This window comes from Erinaceus europaeus, chromosome 10 (genome assembly GCF_950295315.1).
Source record: "Erinaceus europaeus chromosome 10, mEriEur2.1, whole genome shotgun sequence".
Classification (NCBI taxonomy): domain Eukaryota; kingdom Metazoa; phylum Chordata; class Mammalia; order Eulipotyphla; family Erinaceidae; genus Erinaceus; species Erinaceus europaeus.
Window position 1 is genome coordinate 54,105,263 of NC_080171.1, and position 19,531 is coordinate 54,124,793.

The window sequence follows — 19,531 nt, forward strand, 5'->3', positions numbered from 1 at the left end:
AAAAAGATACATACTTGCAGACCGCCTTCACCATGTGTTAAGTGTCCCTGCCGCAGGTGAGGAGCAGGGACTCAAACTTGGGTCCTTGCATGTGTTCTTGCATCCCATTCTCTCTCTCTCTCTTTTATTTTTTTGGTCTTGTCAATATTTTCATGGTTGCCTGGCCAGGAAGCGAACCTGGGTCACGGCAATCTATGCAGAACCACCGAATCCTAACCGCTAGACTACCAGGCTCCATTTTTCTTTTTATTTGATTGAAAGAGTGAAATTTGAGGGGGAAGGAAAGGAATGAGAGAGAGAGAGAGAGAGAGAAGAGAGCTGCAGCACTGCTTCACTGTTTCTGTGATGCTCTCTTCCTGCAGGTGGAGATCCAGGGCTTGACCCTGGTCAGCAGCTCACCTGAACAACCTGCTTTTCCATACACACAGCACAGGTTCAAGCCTGGCTCTGCCACAGTGGAAGCTTCTTCTACAGTGGAAGCTTCAGTGCTGTGGTCTATCTATTTGTCTAAAACAGCCATCCTTGAGCAGTGAAGTCCCAGTGTGGCAAACAAAATAAACACCCCAAACAATACCCAGCATGGCTTCTGAGAGGACTTGGGCGCACCCTGGTGAGCTGTGAGCTCCATGCTTGGTACAGAAGGGGGGTGGACAACAACAACAAAGGCAACAACAAGGGCAACAAAATGGGAAAAGTGCCCTCCAGGAGCAGTGGATTCATAGTGCAGGCACCGAGCTCCAGCGATAACCCTGGATGCAGAAGAAGAGGAAGAAGAAGAAGAGGAAGAAGAAGGAGAAGAAGAAGAAGAAGAAGAAGAAGAAGAAGAAGAAGAAGAAGAAGAAGAAGAAGAAGAAGAAGGAGAAGAAGAGGCGGCGGAAGGGGAAGGAAAAGGGGGAGGGGGTGGGATTGTGGACTGCAAAATGAAGTGATTGTTGTTATAACCTTAAACACCTGTACTAGATCCATTTTACTGATGTGACACCATTCTTTGTACTGAGGGTCACCCATTCCACGTTAGCTCCATCACTGAACATCTGTATTCAGCTCATGGTCCTATCTCATAGCTCAGAAAGGGGCTCCACACAGAATGAGCTCTGGGTAAAGTGCTGACTGAATGCGTGAATGGTGCAGTTCTGAGAGACCCTGTGGATGGCTGGACAGTAGTCAGTGCAAGGATCCCCCTGACTCAAGCTTTCTTTTATGCCTCAAAGCTGATTGATCTGTGTCTCTCACTCCAAACCAAAGGACCCCAAACATATCAACAGCTGATCTTTGTCAGGCATTTCAGAAAAAAAAGTTCCTTCTCTTGAAAAGAAAGCAGAGAAAGGAAAGAACGCCTTGTCTTAACCTCCAGTGGCAAATGGAGTCTGTAGCACACACGCCTACGTGGCTCGTGTTCTCAGGAGAGAGACAGTATGGTGGCCGTCTGGAAAAAAAACGCAGTTCAAGCCAAATTTGTGTCAGTTCCTGCTCTGTCAGTCTGTGCTTCCTTGCTAATGAAGTATCACAAGATGACAGCTCTACCCAGATTTATGTCTTCTTTTCCAAGAACAATTTTAATGAAAAAGATATTTAAAAGACACCTGTGGAAAAATATCTCCCCACCCCCCTATCCCATAGATCAGCAAGGATGGATGTTCTGTGAGCTGTGCTGCCCAACTTATTGAGCGCTTAAAATGTGGCTGTGCAGAGTGGGGAGATAGCATAATGGCTATGCAAAAATGGCTTTCAGGCATGACAATCTGAGCTCCCACGTTCAGTCACTACACCATCATAAGCCAACAGTGCTCTGCTTAAAGGAGGTGGGGCGGGGAGGGAGGCAGCTGACCCTCTATGAAAAAAAAGAATTTCATCAGCTGGCGCTGACGACCACCAGAGGACCAGACGTGCTGTGTTTTTTCCCCTGGATGTCACATTGACTGACTGCTCCCCTTAGACTCGCTGGTGGACTTTGGGACACTCTCTCTATGCTGCTGGACTCATAGAAAATCAACTTCAACAGTCCATTGACTTCACCTCTGACAGCTTGGAGCCTCTCCAGAGACAGATAAACTCCCTTGCTAAGGTGGTACTCCAGAACCGCCATGGTTTGAACTTGATTTATGCAGAACAGTGTGACCTTTGTCTAGCATTGCAGGAAGAATGTTGTTTTTTCATAAATGAAACTGGATTTGTAGAACAGAATGTTAATACCTTGCACAAACTTAGCCGTGATATTAAGAATTCCTTTTCCCCTTTCAATACTAACTCTTGGTTTTCTTCTCCTTTAACTGCTTGGCTTCTGCCTCTCCTAGGCCCTTTGCTGGATATTGTAGTCCTATTACTGATTGCTCCTTGTCTCATTCAATTTCTCAAAAAAACGCATACATGACATTATTATTATTAATATATTTATTTATTTATTATTGGATAGAGATACAGAAATTGAGAGAGGAGGGGAAGATAGAGAGGGAGAGAGAGAGGTCTCTCTAGACATCTGCAGCTCTGCTTCACACTCATGAAGCTTTGCCCCTGCAGGTGGGGACCAGGGGCTTGAACCCAGGTCCTTGTGCACTGTAATGTATGCATTTAACCAGGCATGCCACTACCTGGCCCCACTATTATTATTATTATTTTTAAAGATAGAGATAGGCAGAGATAGAGTGAGAGAGAAAGAGACTACAGCACCACCAAAGCTTCCCTCAAAACTGGGAGGGCTTTGAATCTGCACTGTACACAGGGCAAAGCAGCACACTATCCAAGTGAGCTATTTCACCAGGCCTTGCAGAACTCATTTTAGTTTACTTCATTTTTATTTTTGAAATATATTTTTAAATTTATCTTTAATTATTGGATAGAGACAGCCAGAAATTGAGAGGGTAGGGGAGATAGAGAGGGAGAGAGAAAGAGAGACACCTGTAGCACTGCTTTACCACTTGCAAAGCTTTCCCCCTGCAGGCGGGGACCAGGGGCTCAAACCTGGGTCCTTGAGCATTGTAACATGTGTGCTAAACTAGGTGCATCACCACCCAGCCCTAGAACTAATTTTTAAATTTTGCGGAGTGCTGGGGAATGGACTGAGCGGCTCATGTCAGCTCAGTACCATCAAGCAGTGTCCCTGATGCAATTTAAAAAAGTTGTAGATGAAAAAATTCCAGAGGAGGGAGGGCCAGGTGGTGGCATATCCAACAGAGCACACTCATTACCATGCACAAGGACCCAGGTTCAAGCCCCTGGTCCCTACCTGCAAGGGGGAAGTTTCACAAATGGTGAAGCAGTGTTGCAGGGGTTTCTCTTTCTCCTTCTCTCCTCTTTCCTCTCAATTTCTCCCCATCCTATCAAATTAAAATAAGTAAATTAATATTAAAAATATATATGCAGGAGTCCGGCGGTAGCGCAGCAGATTAAGTGCGAGGACTGGCATAAGAATCCTGGTTCTAGCCTCGGCTCCCCACCTGTAGGGGAGTCACTTCACAAGTGGTGAAGCAGGCCTGCAGGTGTCTGTCTTTCTTTCCCCTTCTCTGTCTTCCTCTCCTCTCTCCATTTCTCTCTGTCCTAACAACGACGACATCAATAACAACAACAGTAATAACTACAACAACAACTATATATATGTTGGGGGTCTGGCAGTAGTAGTCCCCTGGGTGAAGTGCTCATAGTCTGAAGTGCAGGGACTGACACGATCCTGGTTTGAGTCCCTGGCTCTCCACCTGCAGGGGGCGTTGCTTCACAAGTGGTGAAGTAGGTCTGCAGTGTCTATCTTTCCCCCTCTCTGTCTTCCCCTTCTCTATCGATTTCTCTCTGTTTTTATAAAATATTTATTTATTCCCTTTTGTTGTTTTGTTGTTGTAGTTATTACTCTTGTTATTGATGTCGTCGTTGTTGGATAGGACAGAGAGAGATGGAGAGATGGGGGGAAGACAGAGATGGGGGGAAGACAGAGAGGGGGAGATAAAGACAAACACCGGGGAGTCGGGCTGTAGTGCAGCGGGCTAAGTGCAGGTGGCGCAAAGCACAAGGACTGGCATAAGGATCCCGGTTCGAACCCCGGCTCCCCACCTGCAGGGGAGTCGCTTCACAGGCGGTGAAGCAGGTCTGCAGGTGTCTATCTTTCTCTCCTCCTCTCTGTCTTCCCCTCCCTCTCTCCATTTCTCTCTGTCCTATCCAACAAAGACAACAACAATAATAACTACAACAATAAAACAATAAGGGCAACAAAAGGGAATAAATAAATAAAATAAATATTAAAAAAAAGAAGAAAAAAATAAAAACATTAAAAAAAAAAGACAAACACCGACAGACCTGCTTCACTGCCTGTGAATTGATTCCCCGGCAGGTGGGGAGCCGGGGGCTTGAACCGGAATCCTTACGCCGTTCCTTGGGCTTTGCGCCACCTGCGCTTCACCGCTTAACCGGCTGTGCTACCGCCCAACTCCCAATTTCACTCTGTTCTATCCAACAACAGCAGCACTAATAACAATGGGGGAAAAATGGCTGCCAGGAGCAGTAGATTCGTAGTGCAGGTACCGAGTGATAAACCTGGAGGCTATATATATCTCTATCTCTATCTATCTATCTATCTATCTATCTATTCAGAAAAGAGAGACGAAAAGGGGAAGTTGAGCTTTCCTCAGTCGACTCCTCCTGGCAGCCTTCACCAAGAGGAGTGTCCTTCAGGCAGGAGAGGAGGACTGAGCTAGGACCTGGTACTGGCACACTGCAATGCTCCACCATCCATAGATATTAGTGCTGTCTATGATGCTCCTATGAGGTGCAGGGGCTTGAATCCAGGGTCTCATACATGGTAAGGCATGCCCTCTACCTGCCAAGCTAGCTCCTAGTTGTAAATTTAATTTTGATCAAACCTAATTAAATAGTTACATGCGCTGGGGCCTGGAGACAGCTAACCCAGTACAGTCCACACTTTACTGAGGGCCCATGTCTGAGCCCCCAGCTACCACATGAAGGCATCATGCCAAAGGGGAATTTTCACACACAGCCATGTAGCGTTGTGCTGTCTCACCTACTCTTTCTCTCTTTCTCTGTATTTCACCATCTATAGAAGAAAAAAAAAGTCCACTAGGTGCAGTGGAATTGTGCTAGCATGAAACCCCAGCCCCAGACAAAATATAAAAATAGTCACATATGCCTAGTGCTACTGAGTTCAGAGGGTACTGGACAGGGTAGAGAGACAAAGGAAGAGGGAACACAAAAATGAAAAGGCCACCAGTCTTCTGGCCTTTTTTTTTTTTGCTTTGTTTTTGTTTTAAACGTAGGCTTAGAATAACAAAGGAAACTATCGATTGTCTTTTTGAACCCTAAGACAGCAGGAACCTCACATCTTCACTATAGAGCCCCTACTTCCCCCAGTCCTGGAACCCTTGGATAGGGCCCACTTTCCCGTATGCATCTCCCAATCCATACCAAATAATATTGCATCTGCTGATCACAACCTAACCAAAGCAACGATTGCTACCTCAACATGCTTCACCTCAGACTGTATCCAGAGACTTCACGTGTGGAATGACAACCCTTCAGCTTCATTACTCGGGTGAGACCTTTCCTTTCATAGTACACTCTAATTTCATCTCAGGTGGTTCACTTTCTAACAAAGTCCCATAACCTAGAGATACACCAGTTTCTGTGAGAGAGAGCTTATGTGCACACGTATCCATAAACTACTGCAAAATATATACCTGAAAGCAGGAGTACACTAGAGTTTGCAGTGAGTACCTCCCTAACACTTCCTCTCCACTATTCCAAGCTTGGGATCCATGATTGCTCAACAAATTGTTTGGCTTCATATGTTAACTCTCTTTTCAATCACCAGGTTCCAGATGCCACCAGGATGCTGGCTAGGCTTCCCTGGATTGAAGACCCCACCAATGTGTCCTGGAGCTCAGCTTCCCCAGAGACACACCTTACTAGGGAAAGAGAGAGGCAGACTGGGGGTATGGACCGACCAGTCAACGCCCATGTTCAGCGGGGAAGCAATTACAGAAGCCAGACCTTCTACCTTCTGCAACCCTCAACGACCCTGGGTCCATGCTCCCAGAGGGCTAGAGAATGGGAAAGCTACCATGGGAGGGGGTGGGTTATGGGGATTGGGTGGTGGGAATTGTGTGGAGTTGTACCCCTCCTACCTTATGTTTTTGTTCACTAATCCTTTCTTAAATAAAAAATTAAAAAAAAAAAAGAATAACAAAGGAAGTCAAATTCCTAACGCTGGTCCTCCAGTTTTGAGCTGTGCGCTTAACACGCTATAGCCTGACCCCCCAGGAAGTCACATTCCTTTAAAAGCTTTTGAAAGCCCAAGACTCTGAGCCCTTATCCTGCCTGTCTTATCCTGTCTGTCTTTCTTGCCGAAGTTCTCGCTCTTGGGAAATCTTCCCCTGGGGTGGAGTGTGAGTCCCTATGTGGGGAGGCTTGTCCCTCTAATTCATTATCTCTACTTCCGGGGGTGGGGGGAACCTGGGGCCTGGCTCTCTGGCTGCTGCTACTACTTTGGCCACCAGGTGTCACTAGTGGTTCCACTTCTAGGCGGGAGGCTGACAAGAAGGTACAGGCCTGGAGAGCCTGGAAGATGAATTTGTGACTAAGCACAGGAGAGGTAGCAGATCTAGTATGAAGGGTGTGGAGGAGGCAGGACAGAGCTTAAGAAACAAGGACTGAAAATGAACGTACAAAGCAATACTTGGGCTAAGTGGGGACATACTGTAGCAAAGCAAAGGACTTTGGGGGAAGGAAGGCATGGAAGGGTGTTGGATCCTGCTGTATGATTGTGGAAAAGGACCGAAGTTGAGTGTGAAAGTATTTTGTAGACACTTAACCACTTCAAGATGAGAAATTGTACTTATGATGGGGATGGGTAGCATAATGGTTATGCAAAAAAACTGTTATGCCTGAGACTCTGAAATCCCAGGTTCAGTCCCCTGTACCACCATAAGCCAGAGCTGATCAGTGCTCTGGTAAAAAAAAAAAAAAAAAAAAAAAGTACTTGTGTCAACAACTGTACCATAAACTATTCAACTCCCCCCAATAAAATGGAAGGAAGGAAAGAAGGAAGGAAGGAAGGGAGGAAGGAAGGAAGAATGGGTTTTGGGAACATATGCTTGGTCTCCAGGCAATCTTCCTCAGAGAAGAAAACAATCTGAAGTGAGCGCTTGCCACAGGGGAGATGATGTCATGGCTGGAATTTAAAAAAAAATTTTTTTTTTATTTATAAAAAGGAAACATTGACAAAACTATAGGATAAGAGGGGTACAACTTTGCACAATTCCCACCACCAGACCTCTGTACCCCATCCCCTCCTCTGATAGCTTTCCTATTCTTTAACCCTCTGGGAGTGTGGATCCAAGGTCATTGTGGGATGCAGAAGGTGGAAGGTCTGGCTTCTGTAATTGCTTCCCCACTGAACATGGGCGTTGACAGGTTGATCCTTACTCCCAGACTCTCTCTTCCCCTAGTAGGGCAGGGCTCTGGGGAAGTGGAGCTCAAAGGCACATTGGTGGGGTTGTCTGTCCAGCGCTTACCAAAGGGGAGATGATGTCATGGCTGGAATTTTTTAAAAAATTCTTTATTGGGGGATTAATAGCTACAGTCAACAGTAAAATACAATAGTTTGTACATGTGCAACATTTCTCAGTTTTCCCCATAACAATTCAATCTCCACTATGTCCTTCTCTGCCAACGTGTTCCAGGACCTGGACTCTCCCTCCCAACACAACGTCTTTTACTTTGATGCAGTACACCAATTTTTTTCTTCTTTTTGTTGTTGGATAGGACAGAGAGAAATTTAAGAGGAGAGGAAGATAGAAAGGAGGAGAGGGGAGTTGGGCGGTAGCGCAGTGGGTTAAGCGCATGTGCCGCAAAGCGCAAAGACCGGCGTAAGGTCCTCTGTCATCCTTCTTGGATCTGTATTCTCCCCCCCCCCCCCCCATCCACCCCAGAGTCTTTCACTTTGGTGTAATACACCAATTCCAGTTCAGGTTCTATTTGTGTTTTCTTTTCTGATCTTGTTTTTCAACTTCTGCCTGAGAGAGATCATCTCATATTCATCCTTCTGTTTCCAAGTTATTTCACTTAACATGAATTTTTCAAGGTCCATCCTAGATTGGCTGAAAATGGTGAAGTCACCATTTTTAATAGCTGAGTAGTATTCTATTGTATATATATACCACAACTTGCTCAGCTACTCATCTGTTGTTGAACATCTGGGTTGCTTCCAGGTTTTGGCTATTACAAATTGTGCTGCCAAGAACTTATATGTACACGGATGTGTTTGGATGGGTGTGTTGGGTTCCTTAGAATATATCCCCAGGAGAAGAATTTGAGGATCAGAGGGTAGGTCCATTTCTAGCCTTGTGGGAGTTCTCCAGACTCTTCTCCACAGAGGGTGGACCAATTTACATTCCCACCAGCAGTGTAAGAGGGTTCCTTTGTCCCCACAACCTCTCCAGCATTTGTTGCTGTTACCTTTTCTGATGAGTGTACAGGTATCTTCTACATACTCAGTGGAGTACAAGTGCTCAGTAAATGCTGCTTTGTTTTTTAGTCATTCAATTCTCTCCATCAAGCTTCAAAGAAACACCAGAAAGGGAACATATTTATCAGTTGGGCCTGGAAGTTCAATGACCAGTCTTTAGCAGACTAATGTTCCCACTAGCAGAAGACCTGTGGGCTTCTGTCAAACTCCTCTTGTGATGCAGATGCTTTATGACCCCTGGCTTCCTTACAGGCCTCCTCCAGTCTCTCAAGTGTTGGATCAAGATGGCGTGTGGTTTCCTTGTTTCCTTCCACTTGCTGTTTCTGGGTGTGGGATTATGTGAAAGCATGGTAGAGTATAGGGGAGCTCCCCCATCCTTGAGATGGAGGTCTGAAAAGGCACCCCACCTGTCAGTCTCTCCCTTTTGAGGATAGATCTTGGAGGGAAATGCTTTCCTGACTCAGTTCCCACTTGTCAGTCTCCCAGGCTTCACAGAGGCCTGCAACCTCTAACACTTAACTCATTCCCCTGCTGCAAACCAAATGGTTGCCTGCTTGAAAGTTCACTATAAGTTTACCATCTTTGATCACATACAAAGTATACTCCATCACACTGCCTTGCCAGTAACTTAACAATGAGACCCCCACACACCTTATTTTCCCATTCTTTGATCATCATGTCTTATATCAATACTCTGCCCTTCTCTGCTTTATCTCACTCTGCTGGCTTAACCACCATGTTTTTCTTAATACCTTTAGATAATTAACAACTCTTGTTTCATGGAAAATAACTGCTTTGACCTTTTGATATCTTATCAATTCCCGTCATTCCTTAACCCTCCCCATCATAGCGGTACTGACCTTTTGGAGACCTATGATTACTGACATATGTGAAAAATGTTCTTTGTTCCACTTTGCTATATAAGCCCTCTCCTTTCTGAATAAAATGGGAAGTTCATACTTGAATTTCTCCTGGCGGGTCCTTTCCGTTTTGTGCAAGCCCTTGAATTGGCAACGGGGACGTCAGTGGCTTACCTCTGTTGTGAGGTCACCGACGTGAGCACCAGCATATGGGTAAGTAGAAGTGGGAGGAAGAAGACAGTTCCCACCCCCCTCCCTTTCATCTCTTCCTCCTCACTTATCTTAGTTCCATTAAACACATGTGGATTTGGATCCTGAAAGATGAGGGGCTGTGTGGGCTTAATATACTTTGCAGAGACATGAGAACTCTTTTTAACGTAGTATTTCTCACCAACTTCTAACAACTAGTAGACTTATTTTTAGCTTGCCTGAAAGCCTTTTTTTAAAAAAAAATTATTAGTGACTTAATATTGCTTTACAAAATTATGAGATAACAGGGGTATAATTCTGCACCATTCCCACCACTAGAGTTCTTTCTCCCATTCCCTTCATTGGAAGCTACAGTAGTTCTCCCAAGGTTGCAGATATGGGTCGACTATTATTTCTATAACTATCTGTCTATATTTATATATATTTGCCCATTTCTTCTTCTTCTTTTTTTCCCCTTATCATCCTGCCCTCTCTTCCTTTCCAAGTCATACCCACACCTATTATTACTTCTGAGTGTCCTTCCTCTTTTTTTCTCTCTCCAGGTCCTGACAGAGTTGGAGTTCAGAGACCTCTGGTTACCTTCCCCCTACCATTTCACCCCCTCTGGGAGTATGGACCAACATTCTTTTTGGGGTGCAGAAGGTGGGAGTTCTGGCTTCTGTAATTGCTTCTCTACTGGATATCAGTGTTGACAGGTCAATCCATACCCTCAGCCTGTTTCTATCTTTCCCTTGTGTGGTAGGGCTCTGAGAGGTGAGTCTTCTGGACACACTGGTAAAGTTATCTGCACAGGGAAGTCAGGATGGAATCATGATAGCATCTGCAACTTGGCTGCCTGAAAGGTGATAAGATATAAAGTGGGACAAAATTATTAATTAGTAGGAACCAAAAAGTAGGAATAGAGCAGATGAGAATAGGGGTTATAGGGTGACATGAATTGAGGAAATCTATTTTAGATATGTTCCTAGGGGCCCATGGCTTTTGAAGTTTTTGCTTGAATTTGATAGCTAACATGGAGTTGGACAAAAATAATGCCTGGGAAGATGGTGTCAGAGCTGAGAATAGGGCTAGAAAGTTGGATTAGGGGAGAGAGTATCTATGAATACTATTAACTGTTTCCCACATCGACTTCACGCAGGGCCCATATATATTCATTCATATTTATCACAGGAGCCTGTGTAACCTCTGAGTCCCTGTCGATCTGAGCTTGTAGTTCATGGTCACAGATGGGAACATTTTAGGCTGCACTTATTTCAGGATCAGTCTTCCTCCAGTGGTAGGGCAGGATGACTCAGCTTCCTTTGAGAACCTACCTGAAAACTTTCTTTTCCCTCTTACATTTTGGAAATTGAGGGTGCTTTACTACTGTTCACTTTTTTTCTTCACTCTTGTTGTAACATTACAATGAAAAGAAAATACCCACACCATTACATTTAGGCAACAACAATAACTTATTATTGAACTCACAACTCAGAGGTTGACCTAGGTACTAGTTTACTATTGTAGCATAACAAAACTCAACATAAACTTAGCAGGCCAAAATACTGTTTATTGAGCTGGGAAGACAGCTCAGACTGTTAGAGCACTGTCTTGCATGCTTGAGGCCCCAGAGGCTGCAGGTTCAATGCCTGGCATCATCTGATACCAGATCAGAGCAGCTTTCTGGTCCTCTCTTTCCCTCACAATAAATAACTAAATAGTTAAATATATACAAAATTAAGGATTGTGGTTGGGCAGTGGCACATCTGATTGAGCATAGAGTTTATAGTGCTCAAGGACTCAGGTTTAAGGCCCTGGCTCCCACCTGCAGGAGAGAAGCTTCAGGAGCAAAGAAACAGTGCTCCAAGTGTCTCTTTCTTCCCTTCCACTCTCAATTTCTCTTTGCTTTGTCAAATTAAAACAAATACATAAATACTAAAAAAAAAAAAAGAAAAAAAATTCAAAAATTTAAATAAAGGCTTAACGAAAAAAGTTATTTATCATCTCCATTTTTTAAAAAATTAAAAAAATATATTTATTGTATTTATTTATTCCCTTTTGTTGCCCTTGTTGTTTTATTGTTGTAGTTATTATTGTTGTTGTCATTGTTGGATAGGACAGAGAGAAATGGAGAGAGGAGGGAAGACAGAGAGGAGGAGAGAAAGATAGACACCTGCAGACCTACTTCACTGCCTGTGAAGCGACTCCCGCAGGTGGGGAGCCGGGGTTCGAACCGGGATCCTTATGCCGGTCCTTGTGCTTTGCGCCACTTGCGCTTAACCCACTGCGCTACAGCCCGACTCCCTATCATCTCCATTTCTGTAGGTCTGAAGTCTGGTCCTGATATACCAGGCTTCTCTGCTAAGGGTCTCACAAACTGAATCCTAGTTGTCAGGCAGGCTGTTTTCTCATCTGGTGCTCTGAGTTACCTTCCAGGCTTCCAGGTTGTGGGTAAAATTAATTAATTAATTAATTAATTAATTAATTAATCTTTACTACCTTTATTTATTGGATAATAAAGCCAGTAATCAAGAAGGAAGGGGATGATAGGGAGAGAGACATTGAGACACCTGTAACACTGCTTCACCACTTGTAAAGCTTTCCCCCTGCAGGTGGGGACCAGAAGCTTGAATCCAGGTCCATGCACATTATAACATGTGTGCTCAACCAGATGCACCATCACTTAGACCCTCAAAATTTATTTCTTATAGTTTCCCAGCTTGATTTCCTTGATTTCTTGCTTCTTGCTGGCCAATGATTTCAAAATTCACATGAACTCCTTTGTGGTATTACACATGCTCATGCATTTATTTATTTATTTATTTATTTATTTATTGCCACAGGGGTTATTACTGGGGCTTGATTCCAATATAACAAATCCACTTCTCCTGGTAGTCATTTCCCCCCCCCTCCTCCAGGGTATTGCTTGGGCTCAGTGCCTGCACTACAAATCCACTACTTCTGAAGGCCATTTTCCCCATTTTGTTACCCTTGTTGTTATTGTTCCCATAGCTGTTGTTGTTGGTAGGACAGAGAAATGGAGAGAGGAGGGGAAGACAGAGATGAGGAAAGAAAAACACCTGCAGACCTGGTTCACCACCTGTGAAGTGACCCCCGGGCAGGTGGGGACCCAGGGACTCGAACTGGGATCCTTACTCTGGTCCTTTGTGTGCTTAACCTGCTGTGTTAATACACACACACACACACACACACACACACACACACACACACACACACCTGCAGCACTGCTTAGGTGTTTGTGAAGCTCCCCTCCTACAGATGAGGATTGGGGCTTGAACCCAGGTTTTGCGTCCATCTGTTTTATTTTAGGGTTGACTTGACTTGTCGGGCCCACCTAGTATATTAGCTGATTAAGGAGATTGACTACACCTGTGAAATTCTTTCTGCCATATAACGTAACATGACATAACATAACACGAAATAGCACAGTGCAGTGAGACAAAATTCTCAGTGTTCCCCTCATCATTATAAGTCTGACTCAAACTCCAAGGGAAGGAATTTCACAGAAAGTGGACAGCCAGGGGCCAGGATTTTGAATTGTGTCAGCTGGCTCAGGCCACAGTGATTTTCACCCAGTTCTTCAAATCTGTCAAACTTTCTCTCACTTCAGGGCCTATTTGCTCTCACATTTTAGAATGTTTTTTCACATTTCCTACTTCTCTCTACTTTAGCACATTCTTTCTTTCCTTGTTGGAACCCATCAAATTTGCAATTGTTATATATCTGTTACTACTTTGAATCCCTGGTACTAAAAAAGATGATAAGGGAGAAGGCAGAATGATTTTTTTTTTTTTTGAAGAGAGACAGTGAGAGGAGATAAATGTTGTTGGGCAATATGCCAGCTCCCCCTGCTCCACCCTGTATTGCTGATACTATGGCCTATTTACATAATCATTGCTTTGTCTGAAAGATCCCCACCCATTCCATTCCTTTGATCTATCTTCTTTTTATTTTGAGACCCACCCTGCCTGCAGGGTAATATTAATACCACCAGTTAAAACCCTTGCAAAAGTTGCTAAGGAAGTTTCTACCTTCCCAGCATGCTTTTGCCTTTCTCCACCCCTTTCCTAGCCATTTCCATTTCCTACTTGCCACTTCCAGCTCTATCCTATAAAAGCTTTGTCTCTCTGATCAAATAGACACATTGCATTACCTCGTACCACGTGTTTGGTTCCTGAGTCATCTATCTCCTGTGGCGCTGAGTGAGTAGCAGCCCAAGCTGGCTCTGGATGAGTTCTCTCCAACCCAGAGAGTACAAAACTGGGAAGAAGCACCCCCACGCTAGCCTGGAAAAATGTAAATTATATAATTCAAATCTGCGGATTTAAACATATTTGATGGATTTCCAGCCACTGCAGTTATCATTATCATTTATACTCCAGATTTTCCCATCTCTGTTCAGTGGGAGTCTCTTGAAATTGGTTCTTGGATATTTTTGACATGTCCCTAGAAGATGGTAGCTGTCTTGTTATCTAGTACAACCTTATGTTCTGGGGTCACCTTGTACATTTCTGAACCTGACCTGTACTCAACCTTTACTCCTTAAACTGTTTGCATTTGTCTGTTTTTCACTTTAGTGAAACATTGTATTTCAAGTGCAATCAAGCTTGCAGGGATGATCATTGTCCATGGCTTGCTCTTGCTTCTACCCCTTTTCCAGAAGACTGGTTTACAGGCCATGAGAGAGGCTAAGAATTGCTTAGACAATGACCCATGTAGCCAAAATCTATTAGTCCTTGCAGATTTGAGGAGGGTCTCCCCAGAATAGTTTCTATAGGAAAGGGCATCAGCTGTGCTATCTGAGCCAAATTCTTGTCTTAGAGACGGTAATCTACCAACCTAAATTCTCCCACTGCAACTTTAATTAAAAATAGCACCACTTCTTCACTCGCTATTCTCAATTGCCACATGCTTGCCACACAGGGGCTCATGTGGAGGTTGCATCCCCTCCTCACGGGTGACGTCATCCCTATAGATAGCTTGACTGTCCTCAGAGCTCTTTACCACCTGGTCTTATGCTGCTCAAAATTGAGACTTGAGTTCTTACTCAAGAGATTTCAACTCTTCCTCCATTATGCCACATCACAGACTGATATATATATCCCAGCAGTGCTCAGCTCTGGCTTATGGTGATGCGGGACTTGAACCTGGGACCTCAGAGCCTCAGGCATGAAAATCTTTTGCAAAACTATTGTGCCATCTCACTGCCAAGTTTTTTTTTTTCCTCTTTAATAACTGTTAGCTTCACAGCAAAAGTGAGCAGATGGTACAGAGATTTCCCTTGCACTCTCTGAAACACACACACACACACACACACACACACACACACACACACACACACACGCACTCCATTGTTAACAACCCCACACTTCAGTATGTGACATAAGTTATGACTTATGACCCACATTGATACAACTATTACCCAGAGTCCACAGTGTATATTAGAATTTACTCTTGGTGTACTTTGTGGGTTTGAATACATTTATAATTGTATACATTCGCTGCGATGGCATCATGCAGGGTAGTTTCACTGCCCTGAAAATCCTTTGTACTTCACCTATTTAAAAAAGTATATATTTATTTTTAATTTGCTAGGACAGAGAAATTAAGAGGGGATGGGTAGATAGAGAGAAAGAGAGATAACTGCAGCCTGGTTTTGCTGCTTGTGAAGCTTCCTCCCTGCGGGTGGGGACAGGGATCTTGAACCTGGGTCCTTGTGCATAGTAACAAGTTATTTATTCCTCCCGCTTTCCACCTCTTGGCAAGCATTGAGCTTTTCCATGTCTCCATAGCTTCCCAGATGAGAACAAGAAATGTTGGAGAGTGGGTCCCACTGTACCGGCAAGTCCAGGCTATTGTTTCCATGAGGTCTAAACAGGTTGACCCCCAACTCTCCCTTCAGGTCAAGAGGAGGGCAGGTTCCCCTGACCTCCTGAACTAATGATGGATGGCTTCTCTGGAATGGGGGCTACCTTTCTGCACATGCCTCCCCTCTCCCCTTAAAACAAAGGCCATGGATTACAGTCCATTATGTTTGGCCTAACTTGAAAGCCACTACATACGTTTTTTGCTCAACTGCCCCTCTTCCTCCCCCTTCCTCTGAAGTGCCTGTAATTTACCCGGAGGTGCCTGTAATTTACCCCCCGGGGAAACATGCATTGTGAAGCTTGTGACCAAACCTTGTATGGTAATTCTTCATTTGTGATCAAATAATTTATAGGTCAACATGTGGCTATGTATTTTGTTGCTTTGTGCTTGGGGTAATGATTACCTTGAGTTTCTACCTGGGCAATGGGTATATGTACTTGCTTTCTTTTTCAATAAACGAGTTGCCCCACTGAGGCTCTCCCAGGGCTGACTGCTTGTCTCCCTGCACACTTTGCCCTCCACATGCTGAACTACCTCAGGACCCCTGGGGGCCACTTTTGACCTCTGTCTCCCAACAGCCGGGGAGACAGGCGGACCCAGAGTGGCCTGCAAAGAAATGGCATGGGGAACAGATGATAACTCTTCAAGACAAGACTTGCTGACAGGTGAGTCTTTCTGTGGGGTGAGGAAAGGACTTGAGGACACAAAACTGAAGTTTTTAAAAGGAACAGGTTCCATGGGCTGGGAGGTGGTGCACCCAGTACAACATATATGTTACCATGTGCAAAGACCTGGATTCAAACCTCCACTCCCGACCTGCTGGGCCATTAGCGGTGAAGCAGTGCTGCAGCTGTTTCTCTTTCTCCTTCTCTAGCTCTCCCTTGCTTCTCAAGTTCTCTGTTTTATCAAACAGAAAAAATAATTAAAAGGCAAAAAAGGGGAGGATTTGTGGTATAGGCATCGAGCCCCAGTGATAACCCTGGTAGCAAAATAAATAAATAAATAAAATTTACTTTATATCTTACCGCCTTTCAGTCACCAAATTGCAGACACTACTATGATTTCATCCTGACTTTGTTGGACAGATGACCTCACCAATGTGTCCTGAAGTCTCACCTCCCCAGAGCCTTACCCCACTAGGGAAAGATAGAAACAGGTTGAGGGTCTGACATCTGACATATGGGAAGACCAAAGTTATTGTCTGGGGAAATGATGTCATGGCTGGAAAAAGGACCAGAAAGTTGGATCAGGGAAGAGAGTTGCTCCCAAATATGGGAAAGTTGTATAAATATTGTTGACTGTAAACCCCAACATTTGATCTGGGGTCCATATTCAGCTTAGAAGCCTATGTGACCTCTGCATCCCTGTAGGTCTGAGCTCGCATTCTGTGGTCATGAGTAGGAACGTTCCAGCCTGCCCCAATTTCAGGACCCATTTTCCTCAGGTGAGCATGTTGGATGTAAGGCTCAGGAAAAAACTAGTGTAGTCATGGGCCCTATGGAATATAACTAGAATAGGCCTAGTAGCTTTTCAAAATGGAGACCCAAAACCTTCATCTGAAATAGTCTAGACTTTGGGTTTATGATTAGTCAACAATCTGTTAACAGTATGTAAACTCTTTTTTTTCAGCCACCAGGTTCCAGATGCTACCATAATGCCAGCTGGACTTCCCTGGGCAGACGACCCCACCAATGTGTCCTGGATCCCTGCTTCCCCAGAGCCCTGCCCCACTGGAGAAAGAGACAGACAGGCAGGGATTATAGATCAACCTGTAAACACCCATGTTCAGTGGGGAAGCAATTACAGAAGCCAGACCTTCCACCTTCCGTACCCCATAATAACCCTGGGTCCATACTCCCAAAGGGATAAAGAATAGGAAAGCTATCAAGGGAGGAGATGGGATACAGAGTTCTGGTGGTGGGAACTGTGTGGGGTTGTACCCCTCTTATCCTATGGTTTTGTCAGTGTTTCCTTTTTTATAAATAAAAATTAAAAAAAAATAAATTAAAAAAGTCAAAAAAAGAAAAAAAAAAGAAACAGGCTGGGGGTATGGATCAACCTGCCAACACCCATGTCAAGCAGAGAAACAATTACAGAAGCCAGAACTCCCATTTTCTGCACCCCAAAGAGAATTCTTTTTTTTTTTTTTTTTAATTTTTTATTTAAGAAAGGATTAGTGAACAAAAGCATAAGGTAGGAGGGGTACAACTCCACACAATTCCCAACACCCAATCCCCATAACCCACCCCCCTCCCCCCAAAGAGAATTCTAGTCCATATGCCCAGAGGGATAAAGAATAGGGAAGTTCCAATGAAGGGGATGGGACAAGGAACTCTGGTAGTGGGACTTGTATAGAATTATGCCCCTGTTATATTATAATATTATTAATCATTATTAAATTACTAATAAAAGATTAAATTAAATTAATTAATTTTCATGCCTGAGGCTCTGAAGTTCCATGTTCAATCCCAGCACCACTATAAGCCAGAACTGAACAATGCTCTGGCCTCTCTCTGTATATATCTCTCTCATAGGAAAATAAATGAATAAAACATTTTAAAATTAAATAAAAAAATAAAACAATCAGACACCAGTCATTAAATAGACAAATGAAACTGTTTTAGTGACTAAAAATTTCGGGTGAAAGGGAGAAAGACATAATGAAGCCTTTGTCTGAAGAACAGGAGGGGACATTAGCAGAATAGAGCAGAGAGCACTCTTGGGAGCAAAAGAAGAAACAGCAGCACAGTTAAACCCCACATGAATTGAGACACTGTCATCGAGTAACATCCCTAAGGGCTCCTGGGAGGTGTCGTGTCATTTTGTGGGCTGCGGAGAAGAGAGAGAGGAGGTCCGGAGCGAAGAGGGAACACAAATCTTTATTAGCGCTGGCACATCAGAGTTGGGTGCTAGAGAAGCAGGTTGGGCCACGTGGAGGTAGTGAAAATGGCCGCCTCACGCAGTAACCTTTCCTGCATCTGAACACCGAAGTGAAGTGCTGGCAAGAGAGCGAAGTGCGGAAGAAGAAGGGTTTTTATAGAAGCAGCTTTCACGAGAATGGGAAGGGGGAGGAGTAACCATAGCACTCTAGGATAGGATAATAACTCTCGTGAGAATGGGAAGGGGGAGGAGTAACCAAAGCACTTCAACTATGGTGGGGAAATAGACAACGCCCTGAGGGCACAACATGGTGGAACAGACACTCCGAGAATGTCCCAACTCTCGCGGGAACTAGCAATAGCCCGAGGGGACAACATGGCAGATGTGACTGCACAATTTCCCAGCAGTGTCGTATCTTTTTTTTTTTTTCTTGTTTCCTGTGGCCAGAAGTCCTGCTTTAACTTGTTTATCCTCCCTTGCTCTACTGTTTTGTTTGTCACATTCCTTTCTCATCTATGAACCACTTTCCACCACAGATGAATGAGGACTGTCTTCCTCCTTTCCATTAGAAAGAGTGATGTCCCAGGACACATGGGTGGGGTTGTCTGTCCATGGAAGTCTGGCATAATCTTAGCATCTGGAACCTGGTGGTTGAAAAGAGAGTTAACATATAAAGCCAAATTGTTGACCAATCATGAACCTAAAGGCTGGAATAGTGCCGATGAAGAGTTGGGGGGGTCCTCCATTTTAGAAAGCTAGTAGGCATATTCTAGTTATATTCCAAAGGCCCTGTGGCTATACTAGTTTTTTTTTTCTTTTTTCTTTTTCTTTTTTTCCCTGAGCCTGAAATCTGATATGCAGGTACTCTGATTCCCCAGAACCCCACCCCCCTAGGGAAAGAGAGAGGCAGGATGGGAGTATGAATTGACCTGTCAACGCCTATGTTCAGCGGGGAAGCAATTATAGAAGCCAGACCTTCCACCTTTTGCATTCCACAATGACCTTGGGTCCATACTCCCAGAGGGTTAAAAATAGGAAAGCTATCAGGGGAGGGGATGGCATATGGAGATCTGGTGGTAGGAATTGTGTGGAGTTGTACCCCTCTTATACTATGGTTTAGTCAATGTTTCCTTTTTGTTTTTTTAAAAAAAGAGTGATGCCAATGTGAGTGCTTTTGTCAAAGTCTGCAAATTATAGAGGTCATGAGATTTTATCCCAGAGCAGGAGCTGATATAATATGGGGCACTAG

General features: G+C 44.1%; 1 protein-coding gene across 4 annotated transcripts in view; it reads left to right on the plus strand.

The window, feature by feature from the left end:
- The window catches only part of ACER2 (alkaline ceramidase 2), an 82,107-nt gene extending 64,274 nt beyond the window's left edge, over window positions 1-17,833 (plus strand). For 3 of the 4 annotated variants that reach the window (XM_060199615.1, XM_060199616.1, XM_060199617.1), the window contains one exon: window positions 17,032-17,833. In XM_060199615.1, the coding sequence (XP_060055598.1) occupies window positions 17,032-17,271 (240 nt within the window). In that variant the 3' untranslated portion in view covers window positions 17,272-17,833. Of the gene's footprint in view, window positions 1-15,980; window positions 16,068-17,031 lie in introns of all 4 variants that reach the window. The other variant, XM_060199618.1, reaches the window with a different exon arrangement.
- The last annotated feature ends 1,698 nt before the right edge of the window (window positions 17,834-19,531 follow it).